Raw genomic sequence first — 14,197 nt, 5'->3', positions numbered from 1 at the left:
GTTTGGTCTGTGAGAAGGAAAAGGGGTGCGGGGGAAGGAATATATATATGTATGCATATATATAGTGTGCATGTGTTTGTATTTTAAATATGTATTATATATAGAAGAATCATAATCTCAGAAGAAACTACTATGAATATTTCTCCTTAACATGAGAAGAAATAATACTGGTCCTTATAAGGGCCAGAAGGCAGCAACGTGTGCTCCACGGATGCGCACGTCCTTGGCGGGATCTGGAGGCCTGGACATTGGTAGTTTTGGTGAGGGCATAAATGAAAGACAAATAAATCCAGGCTCCAGCTCCCACCCCAGCTTTCCCCTGGGAAGCCTCTTGAGAAGCAGCATATATGTTGCTCTCTCGGTTTGTGAAAAGCAATGATAATGTCAATTATCGTATTTTTATTATTTCCCTCTAGTAAGAGAGTGTCTCATTCACATGCCTTTGCTCTACTACACCCAGCATTTCCCCAGTTGCAGCTTAGCTGGCGGCCCTGAACCCCTTCCCTCTCTACCTGCCCCCAACACCTCTGTGAGCCCCGAAACCCCAAACCTCAGCAGCACCTAAAAATATCAGTGTATATATATATATATACCATATATATATACACCATTGGAGGCCCAACTCACCTGTGCAAAGTGCCGTTCTGTGGTATCAGTGCTACAGGGAGTACAGAAGGGGCACGTGGCCTTTGCGCTGTCCCTGCCGAGGCAGATTGCATTGCTGCAAAGTACTTGTTGGGGACTAAATCTGTCCTCGCTGGAGCAATCTGCTGCACCACAAGCATACATGCTTTTGTTTCTACTCCAAAAACAGAGCGCAGTTCGAGGAGGGGCCAAACACCATCCTTATTCCACAACTTTAAGAGCAGTTTTGAAAATTGCTCTCTTGTGACCTCAAAAAAATACATCATTTTCTATAGGAATTGCAGGTGCGAAAATTCTGTGAAAAAATCTCCCATCGGGAAGACATTTTCCCAGACGTGGTGGATGCTACGAGCAGCGGAGCCCAGCACGTGCGCAAACACCACGTGCCACCAGCCTGAGCGGGCGAGCAGCACGTAACTGGGCAAAAACAACACACGGCGACACCGGCGAACTCGTGGAGCACGAAACCCTCTGGTAGCTCTCCCAGAAAAATAGCCTTGAACAAACCAGCCCTGGGCCATTTCCGACGGCAACAAAGCTAACAAGGAAACCAAACAGAGAAATATCCCGACAGGCTTCAGCTCGGTGAGCAAACAAACGCAGAAACCCGGGTTCCAAAGAGCGGGGGAACGCGGTTATGAAACGAGGTTTTGGTACAAAAGGAAGCGTAAAGCCACCGCTGGTGATCAGGCTGGGAGGAGGAAGGTCGCACCGGGTGTCAGGCCACACTTCACACACACAGATCGTTCAATCAATATTTGTCCTGGAATCGTACCCGGTGGAAAATTTCGAATTGAGAGGTCAGCATAATTCAGTGCTCTTTCATTCATGCTGCATTCTTGGAAGAACGTGTGTTTTTACATCTAGCACAAAATAAGCTTCACAAGTCCAAGATTTTTTTAACCAAAAAAAAAAACACAGGCACATCTTGGAAGTGAGCCCTGTGTTCGTAATGCCTTTCAGTTACACCTTCAGCGGGACAGGGACCTCTCGCCTACGATTTTAGCAAAATAACTGTGGCACGAGGGAGACTTTTTAAATCCCCAGGTTCTGGACCTAACTGCACAAATCCACAAACGTGGTTGAGAAGTGAAGGCTCCAGAAACCTCCCCAAAGCCAGGAGCATGGGCACCGGTGCTGCCCCGGCACGCTGCGAAGGGCTGCATTGGGGATTTACCCTGCTGCCCCTGCCTGCCTCGGCCACACCGGCATCAGGGGTTTTATTTAAGGTCACTCCAGGAACAGCAGGAAGATCTAATCCCGTGATCACCAGACAGCTGTTACCCCCTGCCTTTGTGAAAATGATGATCTCAAGTTGAGGATCTTGTTGCCTTGAATCATTGTTTTTTTCCCCCCACGCATTCGCCGTCAGATTGTTTGCTCGCATTCGGACTGTAAGGTCATGACTCAGTTTTTTCCCCCTATCAAGAGTTAAAGGAAATTTGAGTGTGTGCGGCCCTAAACATGGACTTTAGAATTTGGCTCCAAAAATTAAATAATTAAAACACAAACAAAACAAAATAAAAATAGAGAAAAAACAACCCTCTTGCCTAGTGACTTAATTACAACATATGCACAAAGCACAACAAATCATCTGGTTCACTCAAGGCGATACAGCTGATGGGTGGCATTCAGATAACTATCACAGGGGCAGGACACCTTGAAGTCCCCAAAATAGTGTTGTTTTGTGGCTAGCATGAGGTATTGGTACTCTCTGAGACAGTGTACAGGGTAATTTCAGCCACGCAAGGGAAAGCTCTGCAGAGGAGAGCCCAATTACAAAAAGAAGGCAAATACAGAGGCAGGGTGACTGCTTCCAGTCACGAGCTTGCATGGAGAAGTTTATTTTAACAGACTAGCTGGAAATTCACTGGAAAAACAGCTCCATCAGCCCTATCAGGAAGAGTCAACGCTGAGATGATGTTCCTCCTTCGGTCTGTCCCACCAGAGCACCCATGCTCCAGCACAAGACAAAGCACGGCCGTGTCCCGCATCAGATGTGCTGTGCTCCTCATGTGGCTAATGAAAAAGGAAAAAAAAAAAAAAAAAGCTCTTAAGTCAGTCACACCACGTTAAAGATCACTCTGATGAACTTCAGCCTGGCTGAAATCAGTCACTGGGCACGCAGCGCCGCGTTGCTTTCAGAGGGCAGAAGGATGAGCGCAGGGCACTTCCCAGCTCGAGGGACTCCACACCTGGGGGAGCTGGTGTAGCACCATCCTGGTGCGGTCATGGCGAAGAGCAGCCCTCTTTCTCCTTCAAACCATTGCTCTTCGTGCACCTCCTTCCAGTGAAAGCATTTGCCTTCAGGGTGAAGCTGACCCATGCCACTGTCATGTGGGGAGAGGAAAGTCCCAGTACAAAGCAGGGCACCCTGGCATACTCCTTGAGACGGCATTTATCCTGAGAATAAACAAGGCTGGCACACTTCACGTGCACTACCAGCCCACTTCTAGGGGAGCTGTGCTTTCTAGGCTTCACCCACACAGTGCTGTTGCATTTACATTTCATAACACTTGCAAGGGAACACGGAGCGGGGAGGGAAAAGAAAGATCCTCCGTGACCGTGTTTGGCACTGAGTGTTACAGTGCCCTGCCGTTCCTGCTTGCTGGCTCTAAGCTGGGGCAAAACTGCAAAAATTCAGGAATGATTCTAATGATGTTACATGGGAATCACTCTTAATGCTGTATTTCCTTAAATAGCCACACATTTGGCCTAAAACTACTTGGCTTGATGCCCTTCAAAAATACCTACTCCAGAAACACTTGCACACTGAATTTAAGCATTTGAATTTCCCAGAAAAACATCCCTACTTTCATTTGTCATTGTCTCAGCCTTCATGGTCCATCATCATCCTATTTTTCTCTGCATCCAGGCGTACTTCACATGCAGCAATAAAAGCAAAATAACCCTCAGCCTACCTTGTTCTAGTTGGCAAGCAAACACTAAAGTCTTAAGACTAGCAGATGGCTATTCAAACAAATTCACGTCTTATCAAGCTTACAAAGGATTAACACACCCATGTTTTTGCTGTGTAGTTCTCCTCTGAGCTATAAAGATCGTTCTAAAGACAGGAACTGCAAACGGCTGTTTCCAAGGGTACAGTATATGCTTCATGATATGCTTCATGATATTTCAGTGGCTCCGCTGAAATGCTGGTTAGGCGTTGTAGCTCATCCCTGTAAAATTCCTGTACCTTCTTAAGCACAAAAATAGAGAGGTGACAACATGCCCTTGCTGTTAAGAGCATGTGGAAATTTAAACCAGGAAGTGTCTTGATATTAGACAGAATTGTCAGCACTAATCAAAGCTTTGATTAGAGTTGAAAAGGTCCATTCCAATCCAACCCATTCTGTGATTCTTTATAGTCTGTTCTCCTTTGCTTCTGTTTCTCTGAAACGTGTTTTCTAGCCTCAAAAATGACAAATCACTCAGGTGAAACTGTACAGGAAGGTAGGATTTCGTGGCCCCTTGTGAGCTTCTGAGGTGGCCTGAACCAGCAGTGCACAAAACAGGTCTCTCCTGAAATGTGCTTCAGTTTCTCAACACTAAGCACTGATCCTACCTTATCACCAAAAGACCATTGCTCCAGTACTTTTCCTGGACGTTTCTACTGGTGCCTAAAATCTACTGAGTCTAATGCACCTTCAGGATTTCTTCAGGGCCAGCTCACCATCACCCGCCTTAAGGATAGGAAGGGAAACAGCATATACAAGGTCCCCTGGCCTTCAGCAGGTGGATGCCTCATGGCCACCCTCTGCACCTCAAGTGAGGTACAAGAAGAGTTGCACCAAGACTAGAGCACCAGCAAAGAAAGCCAGGGCTACACCAGCAGAGACATGACAGGGATGAACCAGCACCGAGAACAACACTAGAAAAGTTTCAGCAGTGATTACAGGAGGAATAAGGACAAGACTGGAGGATATAACATCCTGACATCCTTGTTTCATTTGTTTATACTAGAAAAATGGTATTTCTGAACTCAAAGTACCAGATGGGACACGATGGGACCACACTTGAGGTTTCATTTACATCTGTACCCTTGATGTACAGCACATCCGACTCCATTTACTGGGTACTTCCCCCAGTTTACAAGCTTGCCTTGAAATTTGAGTCCCAGCCTCCTTACAATTTCCAGTATGTCCATTCATTATCTGCTGGTAAAGAACAACAGATTAAGTTCTGTCTCCTTCATATCACTTATGTGCATAACAGCTACTTTGCTGGCAGTTTTAACAGTTAGGAATTAAAAAATAAGCAGATACATTTGATCAGCTTCAGTTCAGGATACGAACACTCAGAATACTGATTCAAAGAAGTATTCAGCTAGCTACAGTAATTAATTCATTCTCTGATGGGTCAGATTGATTTTTTTATTATTATTTTTTATTTTTTTATTTGGAATCCCTTATTTCAAAGGCATCCTTGGGGGAGCTTTGAAGTTCCAAGGTTTTTTCCTGCAAGCATTACTCCTGCTGCAAGTAAACACTACAGCAACATAATACTCTCACAATATACGACACACCTTGTTTTCAGAGGAGATATGCATTTAAGGCATTTAAGACATGAAGCCAGATTCTAATAGGCTTCCTCACAAAGAATACCACCTCTTTAATTCACCTATAGTCCTATTAAAGTGTATGGGATTACTGCTGCAGTATGGTGCCTTTCAAAAGGGGTACCATCAGTGGGATGCAGCTCTTGGAAGCAACACCATACTAGCAAGGAGGGTGCAAACGAGCTTTACTATTGAGGATCTACTAGCTAGTCCTAATGACAGTTTTAATATAGCTGATAGCATATTGCCTCATTGACAGTGTAGAAAAAAGAACTATCTTAATTAGTTCTGAAAATGAGTGAATGTAATCCAAATATCACAGAAAAAAATAGTATTTACAGAGAATTAAGTTTTGTGCTAAACCCCAAGTTTTTAGCCAGGAGTCACCTTCTCTTGCTATAGAAGCCTCTTGCTATGAGGAAGCTTGTTCCCATAGGAACACGGTCATGCTGGCATGATGGAAACAGCTAAAACATTTCCAAAAACAGCCAGCAGAATAGTTCTGCTACATATCCTTGCTATTGCTCTAGTTTGAGTGTATGCATTATGTCCTATTATATCTGGTTGGATTACATCCCCGCAGGGGAAAATGAAAAATCTATCTCTATATATATACTTGCATACACACACACACATACTTATATATATATGTATATATATATGTGTATTTGGCTATATATATATAGCCAAAATCTAGTTAATTCCTTTTTGTGCGTATCTGAACATCTTCTTTCTTTCCTGAGGGGCTAGCACAAAAAACAGCCACCTCCAGTAAGTTAGAAATAAACTATTTATTTTCACATTGGAAGAAGGGCTTACAGGTGTGTCAAGCTTCCAGACAGAAAGACCTGCAGATGCACCAAATACACACAAAATGTCTTGCTAGCAGAGCTGTTCTCTTCTGCTACATTGCCATTTCTTTGATCTGTTCAGTTTCCTTTCTGGCCCTTATCTGAGTTTTATTTTGTGATAAACTTTAGAATGGACTTCACGGACTTTCTCCAGCATTTACTTCTTCACAGCTCAAAGGATTTATCCTTTCCTTGGGGCTCAAGGAGGCTTGAATTTTAGTCTTTTGATTTGAATGAAGTCTCTCTTCTCTGACTTTCTTTTACACTTAAATGCTTCTTTTAAACAGCCTCATTGATCTCAGCATAAAGATTATTACATGAAGGTGCTGCTCAGTTGGAGCGGAGACAGCAGAAGACTTTGGATCTCTCCTGCTGGGGGACTGCTTTTCGATTTGTTTCATTTTCTTTTGCTGCTTATTTTTTCATATTATTCATTTTCTTTTGGCAGCTTCCTGCCAAAACTTTTCTGAGGGAAAAAAAGGCATCCTGATCAGACCATTTTTTAGTAGTTTTAGTCTCTATCAGACTACGCAAGATGTGCATATAACAAGTTGTGGTTATTCAGGGTAGGACTGAGCTGCTGTTTTGCCCCCTGAATTGCAGCCAGCTGCCTCTGGTCATTCCTCTGCGGATGAATTTTCTGTACTTCATGAAGGCTGGACTCCCTCCCCATCCAACACAAAGGCAAGCAGCAGGATTTAGGGATCCCCCTTAGGAGTCTCCCGTCATACACATCTTGGTCTGATGAAAGAGAAAACCCATTCTCTGGACATAAATCTTGGGCATCCATGCCAGGGTCAGGCCACCTACGCCAGTTCTGCATCCCCACACCCTAGCAGGCCCTCAGCCCCCTCAGAGAGTTCACCTGGCCACAGGGACTCCCAGACATGCACACACCAGCATTAGCAGTGTTTATTCAGTTTTTGGGGGGAGTGGAGCTGCCCTACCACCTCACACCCGGCCTGTGGCCAAGACTGGCCCCAGCCCCGCCAAGGTCACCGCCATTCTGTCTCCCTCAGTGTGTTGTGCCAGTTTATCAAGCCGCCCTTGGAAAGACGCAGAGCTGACCTTGCTGGAAATTTGCCCGTGGCAAATATTTACACAGGAGTATCGCTCAGAGAAGACCCAAGCAGGGCCTCTGCCCACCATGAGGGCAAACAGAAGGGGCCCAGGGCACCTGTGCAGGCAGGCCGAGGTGGCATGAGGGGAGCCTGCTTTGCTTCTTTTTGAGGGTTTCAGGATTTCTACCAGCTGGGGATGATCTCCACCTGCTGAGGATCTCCTGAAGTTCACAGGGCTTGACAATTTACCCCGAAATCCTGGAGCATACCCAGTGTGGCGTTCATGGGGGATCGCATTGCACATAGGCAGAAAAATGCCATTGAGAAGATGCAAAACCTCAGCTTGCTCTGCCAAAATTTTTCTATGTGCCTCCTTCTTTCACACTAAATTAAATATTTTCAAGAGGAAAAAAAAAATCCCTTGAACTTTTTGTTTTCAACTTGGATATTAAACTTTTACAGACAGGATGAACTCACGCAACAGTCTCTGAAGTAAAACACTCCACCAGCATGCCCCCTTGGGAACTTCAGACGCTATTTATTTAATGTTTTTACCCTCATTGAAGACTGTGTCTCAGAAGGTGTCAACAGTATTTTCCCTCTCACGCAGCAATTTGGTCAGACCGTCCTGTGAACTGGAGGATTTTCCAACCCTAGGCAGCCAACATACTTAAAGACTTGCTCACATGAATGTTTCAGAAACCTGCAGCTATGTTTTAAAATTATCCTGAGGTGATTAAAAATTAACAAACACCATGGTGATGATGGATGTTCTCCCAGGCTTGCCACTGAAATCTTAATATCCAGTGATTCTATATTCAATTCCAAATTATCTCAAAATGGTAAAGAATGGGATAAATCACAGCTGTCACTTTATGAAAAACATAAAAAAAAAAAGCTCTGTTTAGTGGTAAGTCTTGTTTTGTTCTACTGCCATTACAAGTTGCTTTTTATTTATCCGTCTGCTTAAGGAGACTGCCAGGAAGACAGGACATTTGCCTGTTCCTCACCTGAATAAAGACCACCGCATTCTTGAACCTCACACCTACGTTAACTTACTGATACTGAAAAAAAAAAAAAAAAAAAAAAAAAAAAAATCTGAAGAAACTGCAGTGAGACAGACAAACAGAGACCAGGATTGTTGTCTGTACAAGTGTCCACAGTTTTTGTTTTCCAAGGGAGGGAGGAGCTATGTGGCCCTGTTCCCATTTAATCACACAAATAGGAGCCAGAAACTGCTACATTCCAGTTGCAGCTCAGACATGGCCACCTTCCTTGTTTTGTCTACTTATCCTGCAAGCTCACTGCAGCACGGGTCAGCATTTTAGCAACAACTAGTAAACACAGCTCCTGTTTTAGTATGGGTCCTTAAGAGATCCAAAAGTATACACAGCAAACAAACACTGCCACCAACAGAAATCCTCAAACCGAGCCTAAGTCAAATGAGTAACTTTAAAAATTTGAGTGTGCAAAAACTGAGGAAGGAGAACTCAGGCTGGGTGTGCTTCCCCTCAGCCCCCTCACACTGCATCCATCAGAAGTGTTTTCTCCTCGTGCAGCCCCTTCCCTCCCTGCACCCAACCTTACGGCTCCCTCCTCAGCACTGCTTGCCTGCCCTGAACCCATATTTCAGCCGCTGCCTCCACCGTGACCCAGAACAGCTGGGAACATCCCTTCCTGCTCTCCTGTAGGTCTGGGGACTGGGTGCACTCAGCTGGTTCAGGAAATGCAGAAGGCTGAGGATTGTTCAGGGAAGACATCACTGGCAATTTTAGCTGCTAGGCAGTAATAAGTCTCCAGCTAGCACATGCACGCTATGATTCAAAGGCGTAAAATTGGACCGAGGTGGGTGGATTTTGACAGGAAGGGCACTCCCTCCTCCTTCCCCAGCCCCACCTCAGACACAGAAGCCCACCTCCTAAATTCTTGCTTCAGTGCAGGAATGCTTGGGTATTTCAAAGGAAAGGTCAAACAAATTTCTAATGTGGGCGAAGCAATGTGTTCTTCTTGTTCCTGCTCTTGGAGCTGGCATAACCATTTTCACCAAAGTTTCCTGAAAAAAAAATGTTTGGCCTGAAGAGGATCTAGCATGGAAAATGCCAGGGTGTTACAATGGAAAACGTTAAGTAGTCTTATTAAAAAGCCGTTGCCACCAGCCCCACCTAAGGGTACTTTAAGTTGGAATAATGATATCTATTCCGGTTTTGACCACTTAACTAGAGTGCCCTAATTTCTCGAAGAGACAAACATCTACCAAATTGGCCCTACCGCCCACACGTGTACTGCTAGCCTAACGAAGACCTCAGGAGCCTCTCAAGGCGGTACAACAGGCACACAAACACCACACATGCCACACCTCTGACATCTTAAATAATTAGCAGGTTCATTTGGTGACCTTTATATCCTCATGTCAGCTGAGCTGTGGAGGCACCGTTTCATCTTCGCCAAGGGCATCTGCTTCTGCGCTTCCTGCCAGTTACACACAGGATCTTGCTCACATGGCTCCAACAGTAATGCTAGGCGACCCCAGATCTCTCCCACTTTACCACTGCTGTATAAGAATTCGGTTTATGTTAACTGGCTAATGTTGGCACACACCCTAGAACAATGCAAGAAAACACAGTTAGGTTCCTGGTGAAGAGACAAGCATGGGTCTCTGCATATCCAGGGAACTCTGTTTTTTAAACAAGGCAACAAGCATGTTAGCGTCAAGCTTTTATATCCAATTAGCAAGGGCAGCCTTCAAAAAATAAAACACTCCGGCTCCTGAAAAATTACCAATGGGAAGCAAGTACTTAGCTTTTCTGAGAATCAGGCTAAATTTACAACAGACCTAAGGTTAGGGCCTGGCACCGAAACAGGACTTACTATCCAGATGCAGTATTAGTCTTTTATAAAGAATTTGTACTGTCTTTATCCAATTTCCATTCTTAACTATGACTTTCAGTGAAGTGTGTTTAAATTCCCTCTATTTTATTTCTGCCAGACGCTCCTTCTAAGCAGGAGGATTATTAAATTCATATTCCAAGTCCTTCTTTAATGTTACAACTTCTTTCTTCTATTGAAGTGCAATTGGATTCCAAAAAGGGACTTTGGGGAGGAACTAAAAAAAAGCCAAATCATTTATAAGATTGCTCATTTATTGTTTCTCCAAAGTCTTGCACAGCAAGTGTGCTCACAGGCTACAGGAATCTGCCGAGCTGCTGAGATCTGACAGTGGGATCCATGACCATCGGTAACAGTTGCTTCTGCTCTCAACTAGAGAAGTGACACAGTACCACCCTCAGATGACTTCTCTGCTGAGCTTTGCATATAACAGCATTACCGGACTGATCCTGACAGTCAGAAAACAATGCTGTCAAAAGTGCAAGAGAGAATTGTGTTTGCTTTTCCTTCCACTAGCTGCCTTCCTCCTGCAGCTCTAACAAGTGTCAATGACAATAAGAAACTTGTTTTTATCGCCCAAGCACACAAACACTGCACTGAGGACACTCAAGCACTGGCCTGGTGACTCACGTTGGTGACTCAGGACTGGCTATTCCTGCAGAGTTAACTCTCAATGTAATAAAAATCTTGATTCTAACTCAAGTTCCAAGCAAAGTTTTCAATGCACCTGCAAATACAGTTTTAAGCTTGAGGTGGCAAGCCATTCAGGCGCACAGCTTCGGATCAAAGTTCCCTGGCCTTTCAGCTCTTCAACTCCTTTTGGCTGCACGCTGGTGTTGCAACAGGGCTCCCTTCGCACCAGTTATACTAAAACCAAGACAACATAAGGCTTCCACACTTGGATTCACTTTCTGCAAAGGCAGAGGCACCAATTTTACAGTCTCATTTCCCAGAGTGGTAAATTGCTGAGCTTTCACTTTTTTTTCTTTTTTTTCTTTTTTTTGTCCAAACTCCCTCTACCCTCCTCAAAATCTTTAAACCTGGCTTCTCCACTCACCTGTGTCAACTGGCTCCCCAGTTCCTCGTTGTCTCCAAACACCCACGCCTGATGAGTCTCTGTCTTTTCCAGCATTTTGTGCACCGGCTAGAAAAGTTATCACGCTCTACCACTCCTATTACCACTTGTCATCCAACCACTTACATAAGCCTGTGACCTCTGAAATAAAAACATTTGCTTGCACTTGGGGAGAGCTGGTTAGTTGGAAGAGAAATTGGAGAGGAAAATGATTTAAAAAACAGTCTCAGAAGCAAGTTTCCAGAATACGTCTTTTTGGTTTTCCTTTCAAGTTTGCTATTTCCTCTAGCCAACCACCGGTTCCCCATCAAAGAAAAAAGTTTGAACCAGCAAAGTCAATTTGTTTAACATTTCCACATAACCTCCGGCAAACAAGACTCCTATAGCCCGTGCAATCATCTACAGTTCTGCTAAGCACAGATCAAAAGGATGTAAGTAACTGGAAAAAAAAATCACCTTAGGTTGCACATATTCATTTAAATTCGCTACTAAACATATAAATAGGTCTAGAGAACCTGGTATTTCTAACATGCCAATTATCTCTGTACTGTGGTGCCCCACTCATTAACAAATAGCTTCACTTTAGACGGAAAAAGCTGTGTTTTTCTTGTTGTATGTTGCTTTCTCAAACGGATTTATTCTCGTGTGCAGTGGAAGGGATGTTTTCACCCATCTGCAGCAGCACTGTCGGAAAAGACAGCCCATACCCACACAGCGCCCACAGGGGCATTTGTTGAGGTCCCCTGAGGAAGTCAGGCTGATGGGCAGACAGATACGTGCTCTGCAGAAGTTGCGTGAGGTGACAAGAACCTGGTGACCTCAGCTGAATGAACAAGCTTAGCAAAGACCTACAATTTATCCCAGTCCCTCTAACTTTGACGTAAGGAGGTTTGATAATCTCAACCATTCCCATGAGCGTTCCCGATTGTACACGGTGTATCAGGTGCCAAAACGTATTTGGACATCTGTGAGGACAAGTGGGGGCTAGCAGCTTTCTCTAGAACAGCTTCAGAGGTGCTCTAGAGCAGAGGTCATGCCTCCAAAGCAAAATAATGCTCACGTTTATCCCACCACAAGGGGGATTCTGTGAAAGGAGTGCACGCTTCTGCACACATAAAAATTGCTCCAGGTTAGGCAAACCTCTGGAACCCGCACCCGGTGTTTTGGTGGTGGTTCTCTTTTACCATGCTTATCTCCTGGTAGAGGCTGGATTTGGAAAATATGGTCCACAACTCAGTTGCCATAGCAAGATTTTGAGCTCCAGGGAAAAATACATGCTGTGGCTGCTTCCTGTCAGAAATGAGTGTGTACCTCACTCAGCTGTAATGTGGAAGGCGTGAGTTTCATGACCTACAACACAGAAGTAGTCCTCGGATCGCAGGTCAGCACCCAGGGAACGTGCTGACTGTCAGGCTCAGTGTCACAGGAGCTGTGACACTTCCCTATGTGGCCCAGGAGTCCTTCCAGAAAGAGTCCTGAATTCTTTTAAAAGTGGAACCATCTCAAAAGGCACCCTGAGCTTCTCCACGGGAGCTGAGAGCATCGCTTCCCTAGCACCAGCCGCCCCACTGCCTCCCGCTGCAGCACTGGGGCTGCCAGTTGGAAACAACTCCTCACGCTTCCTCTCCAAAAGAGGAGTTTGAAGGGCACGTGGTGATCACAGGGGTACAGAGCATCTCCCTCGGAGGTGGGAGATGCCAGCTGGGCTCTGCTTCGGGGAAGTGAATCCAGCACTCAGGCCCACCCGCTTCCCAACCAAACCATCCGTCCCCGATGCGCCACAGGGACAAGCACACCGGTGCTATCTGTCAGGGAAGACAGCATCAGCTTAAGCCCCAAGAGAGCCGTCTGAAGTGGGAATGCCCATCTCAAAATAGCACTTGGATCTAGAAGGAGGTGGGGGTTGGGAAATGCTCCCTTTCCGCCAGCGTTTCCCATCCGTGCTGCCTGCACAGCATCCTTACCGCAGCAGGAGCCTGCAGAGCCCACCCCAGGGACATCGGGGCCTCAGAGGCAGGGCTTTGTGGCACTCAGGGTGAGTAAAGGCCAAACTTTAACAAATCAATCCAAGTCACAGAGCTCGATTCTAAAGTCATTGAGTGCTCAAAAGGTCAGTTTTGCGAGGAAGGCAAACCTGGGTCCGTAGCTTCTTCAGAATTAATAGCATTAGGTTTCCCTCTGTGACCAAGCCCCCAGCTTTGTTGATCAAATCGGCAAACTTCCGATCAAATCACAGGGGGCACCGCTTTCTTTGTGACAGTTTGAGAGGGCTGTGAACTGTCGGCAAACTGTAACGGGGATATCATAATACATGTCCTTGTAACGCTTCACGGAGGAGGCGCGCGTTGCTGCCTCACGAGAGCCGTGTGTGCTGGTGTTTGTGCTACCCAGCCCTTACGTAAGGACGAAAACACTTGTAGCAGGGCTGAGCCGAGCGAGAGAAGTGATGAGGAAACCGAGGCGCTTCGTGCTGCGGTGGGACTGCGGGCTGGGGGCAGGAGGGCACCCGAATAGCCGCACTGCTCCCGGAGCAGGGCAGAGCAGGGCTTGGGGAGAAGGCGGTGAGGGGAGGGGGGGTTGGGGGTCTCGTGGGGTGTTTTAATGGCGCTGTAATGGCTTGCGGGGCTTGTGAGGTGTTCCCCGAGCCGTCAGCTCGCTGCAGGAGCCCGGCCGGGGTGCTGCCGGTGGGGACACGGCGGTGTCAGCCCGGCGGGCCATGTGGGCACAGACTCCACCTTCCCCTGCTCCCGCCCGCCCCCACGCATCCAGGAAGGGAAAAAGAGGTGGGGGGGGGGGGGGGGGGGGGGGGGAAAGGAAAAAAAAAAAAAAAAAAGCGGAGAGGTTGAAAGGAGGGAGCTCGCCGAGACCCACCCTTCTCCCTCCTCCTCCTCCTGCTGCGGGCTGCTGGCCGGGCTTTTGTTTTGCTCCGCTCCCCGCTCCGCACGTGAGAGCCGCGGCACCCCCATGCGGCCCTCCGGGGCGGCCCCGCCGGCGGCCCGACGGCAGCCTCGCCCCGCCGCCCGCCCGCTGCCCTAGCGGGGAGCCCGGCAGCGACAGCGCAGCGCCCGGCCGCAGGGCAGGGACGCGGCAGGGCGCGGGCAGCCGGCCGGCACAGCCGCAC

The 14,197-nt window shown here is 46.6% G+C and overlaps 1 protein-coding gene and 1 long non-coding RNA gene across 2 annotated transcripts in view; one reads left to right on the top strand and one right to left on the bottom strand.

Annotated features, from left to right (window-relative positions):
- Positions 1-2,473: 2,473 nt before the first annotated feature.
- LOC118162922 lies at positions 2,474-11,383 on the bottom strand. The gene is made up of 2 exons (XR_004748717.1): positions 11,059-11,383; positions 2,474-2,664 (listed from the first exon to the last, which is right to left on the bottom strand). It is a non-coding gene; the product is annotated as an uncharacterized LOC118162922 (long non-coding RNA).
- A 2,305-nt stretch (positions 11,384-13,688) lies between these two features.
- CABLES1 (Cdk5 and Abl enzyme substrate 1) overlaps positions 13,689-14,197 on the top strand; it is a 67,246-nt gene continuing 66,737 nt past the window's right edge. The window contains exon 1 of the mRNA XM_035317208.1: positions 13,689-13,760. Within this exon, the coding sequence (XP_035173099.1) occupies positions 13,689-13,760 (72 nt within the window). The remainder of the gene's footprint in view (positions 13,761-14,197) is intronic.

Source organism: Oxyura jamaicensis, chromosome 2, assembly GCF_011077185.1.
Source record: "Oxyura jamaicensis isolate SHBP4307 breed ruddy duck chromosome 2, BPBGC_Ojam_1.0, whole genome shotgun sequence".
Lineage (NCBI taxonomy): Eukaryota > Metazoa > Chordata > Aves > Anseriformes > Anatidae > Oxyura > Oxyura jamaicensis.
This window is presented reverse-complemented; position numbering and strand designations above follow the sequence as displayed.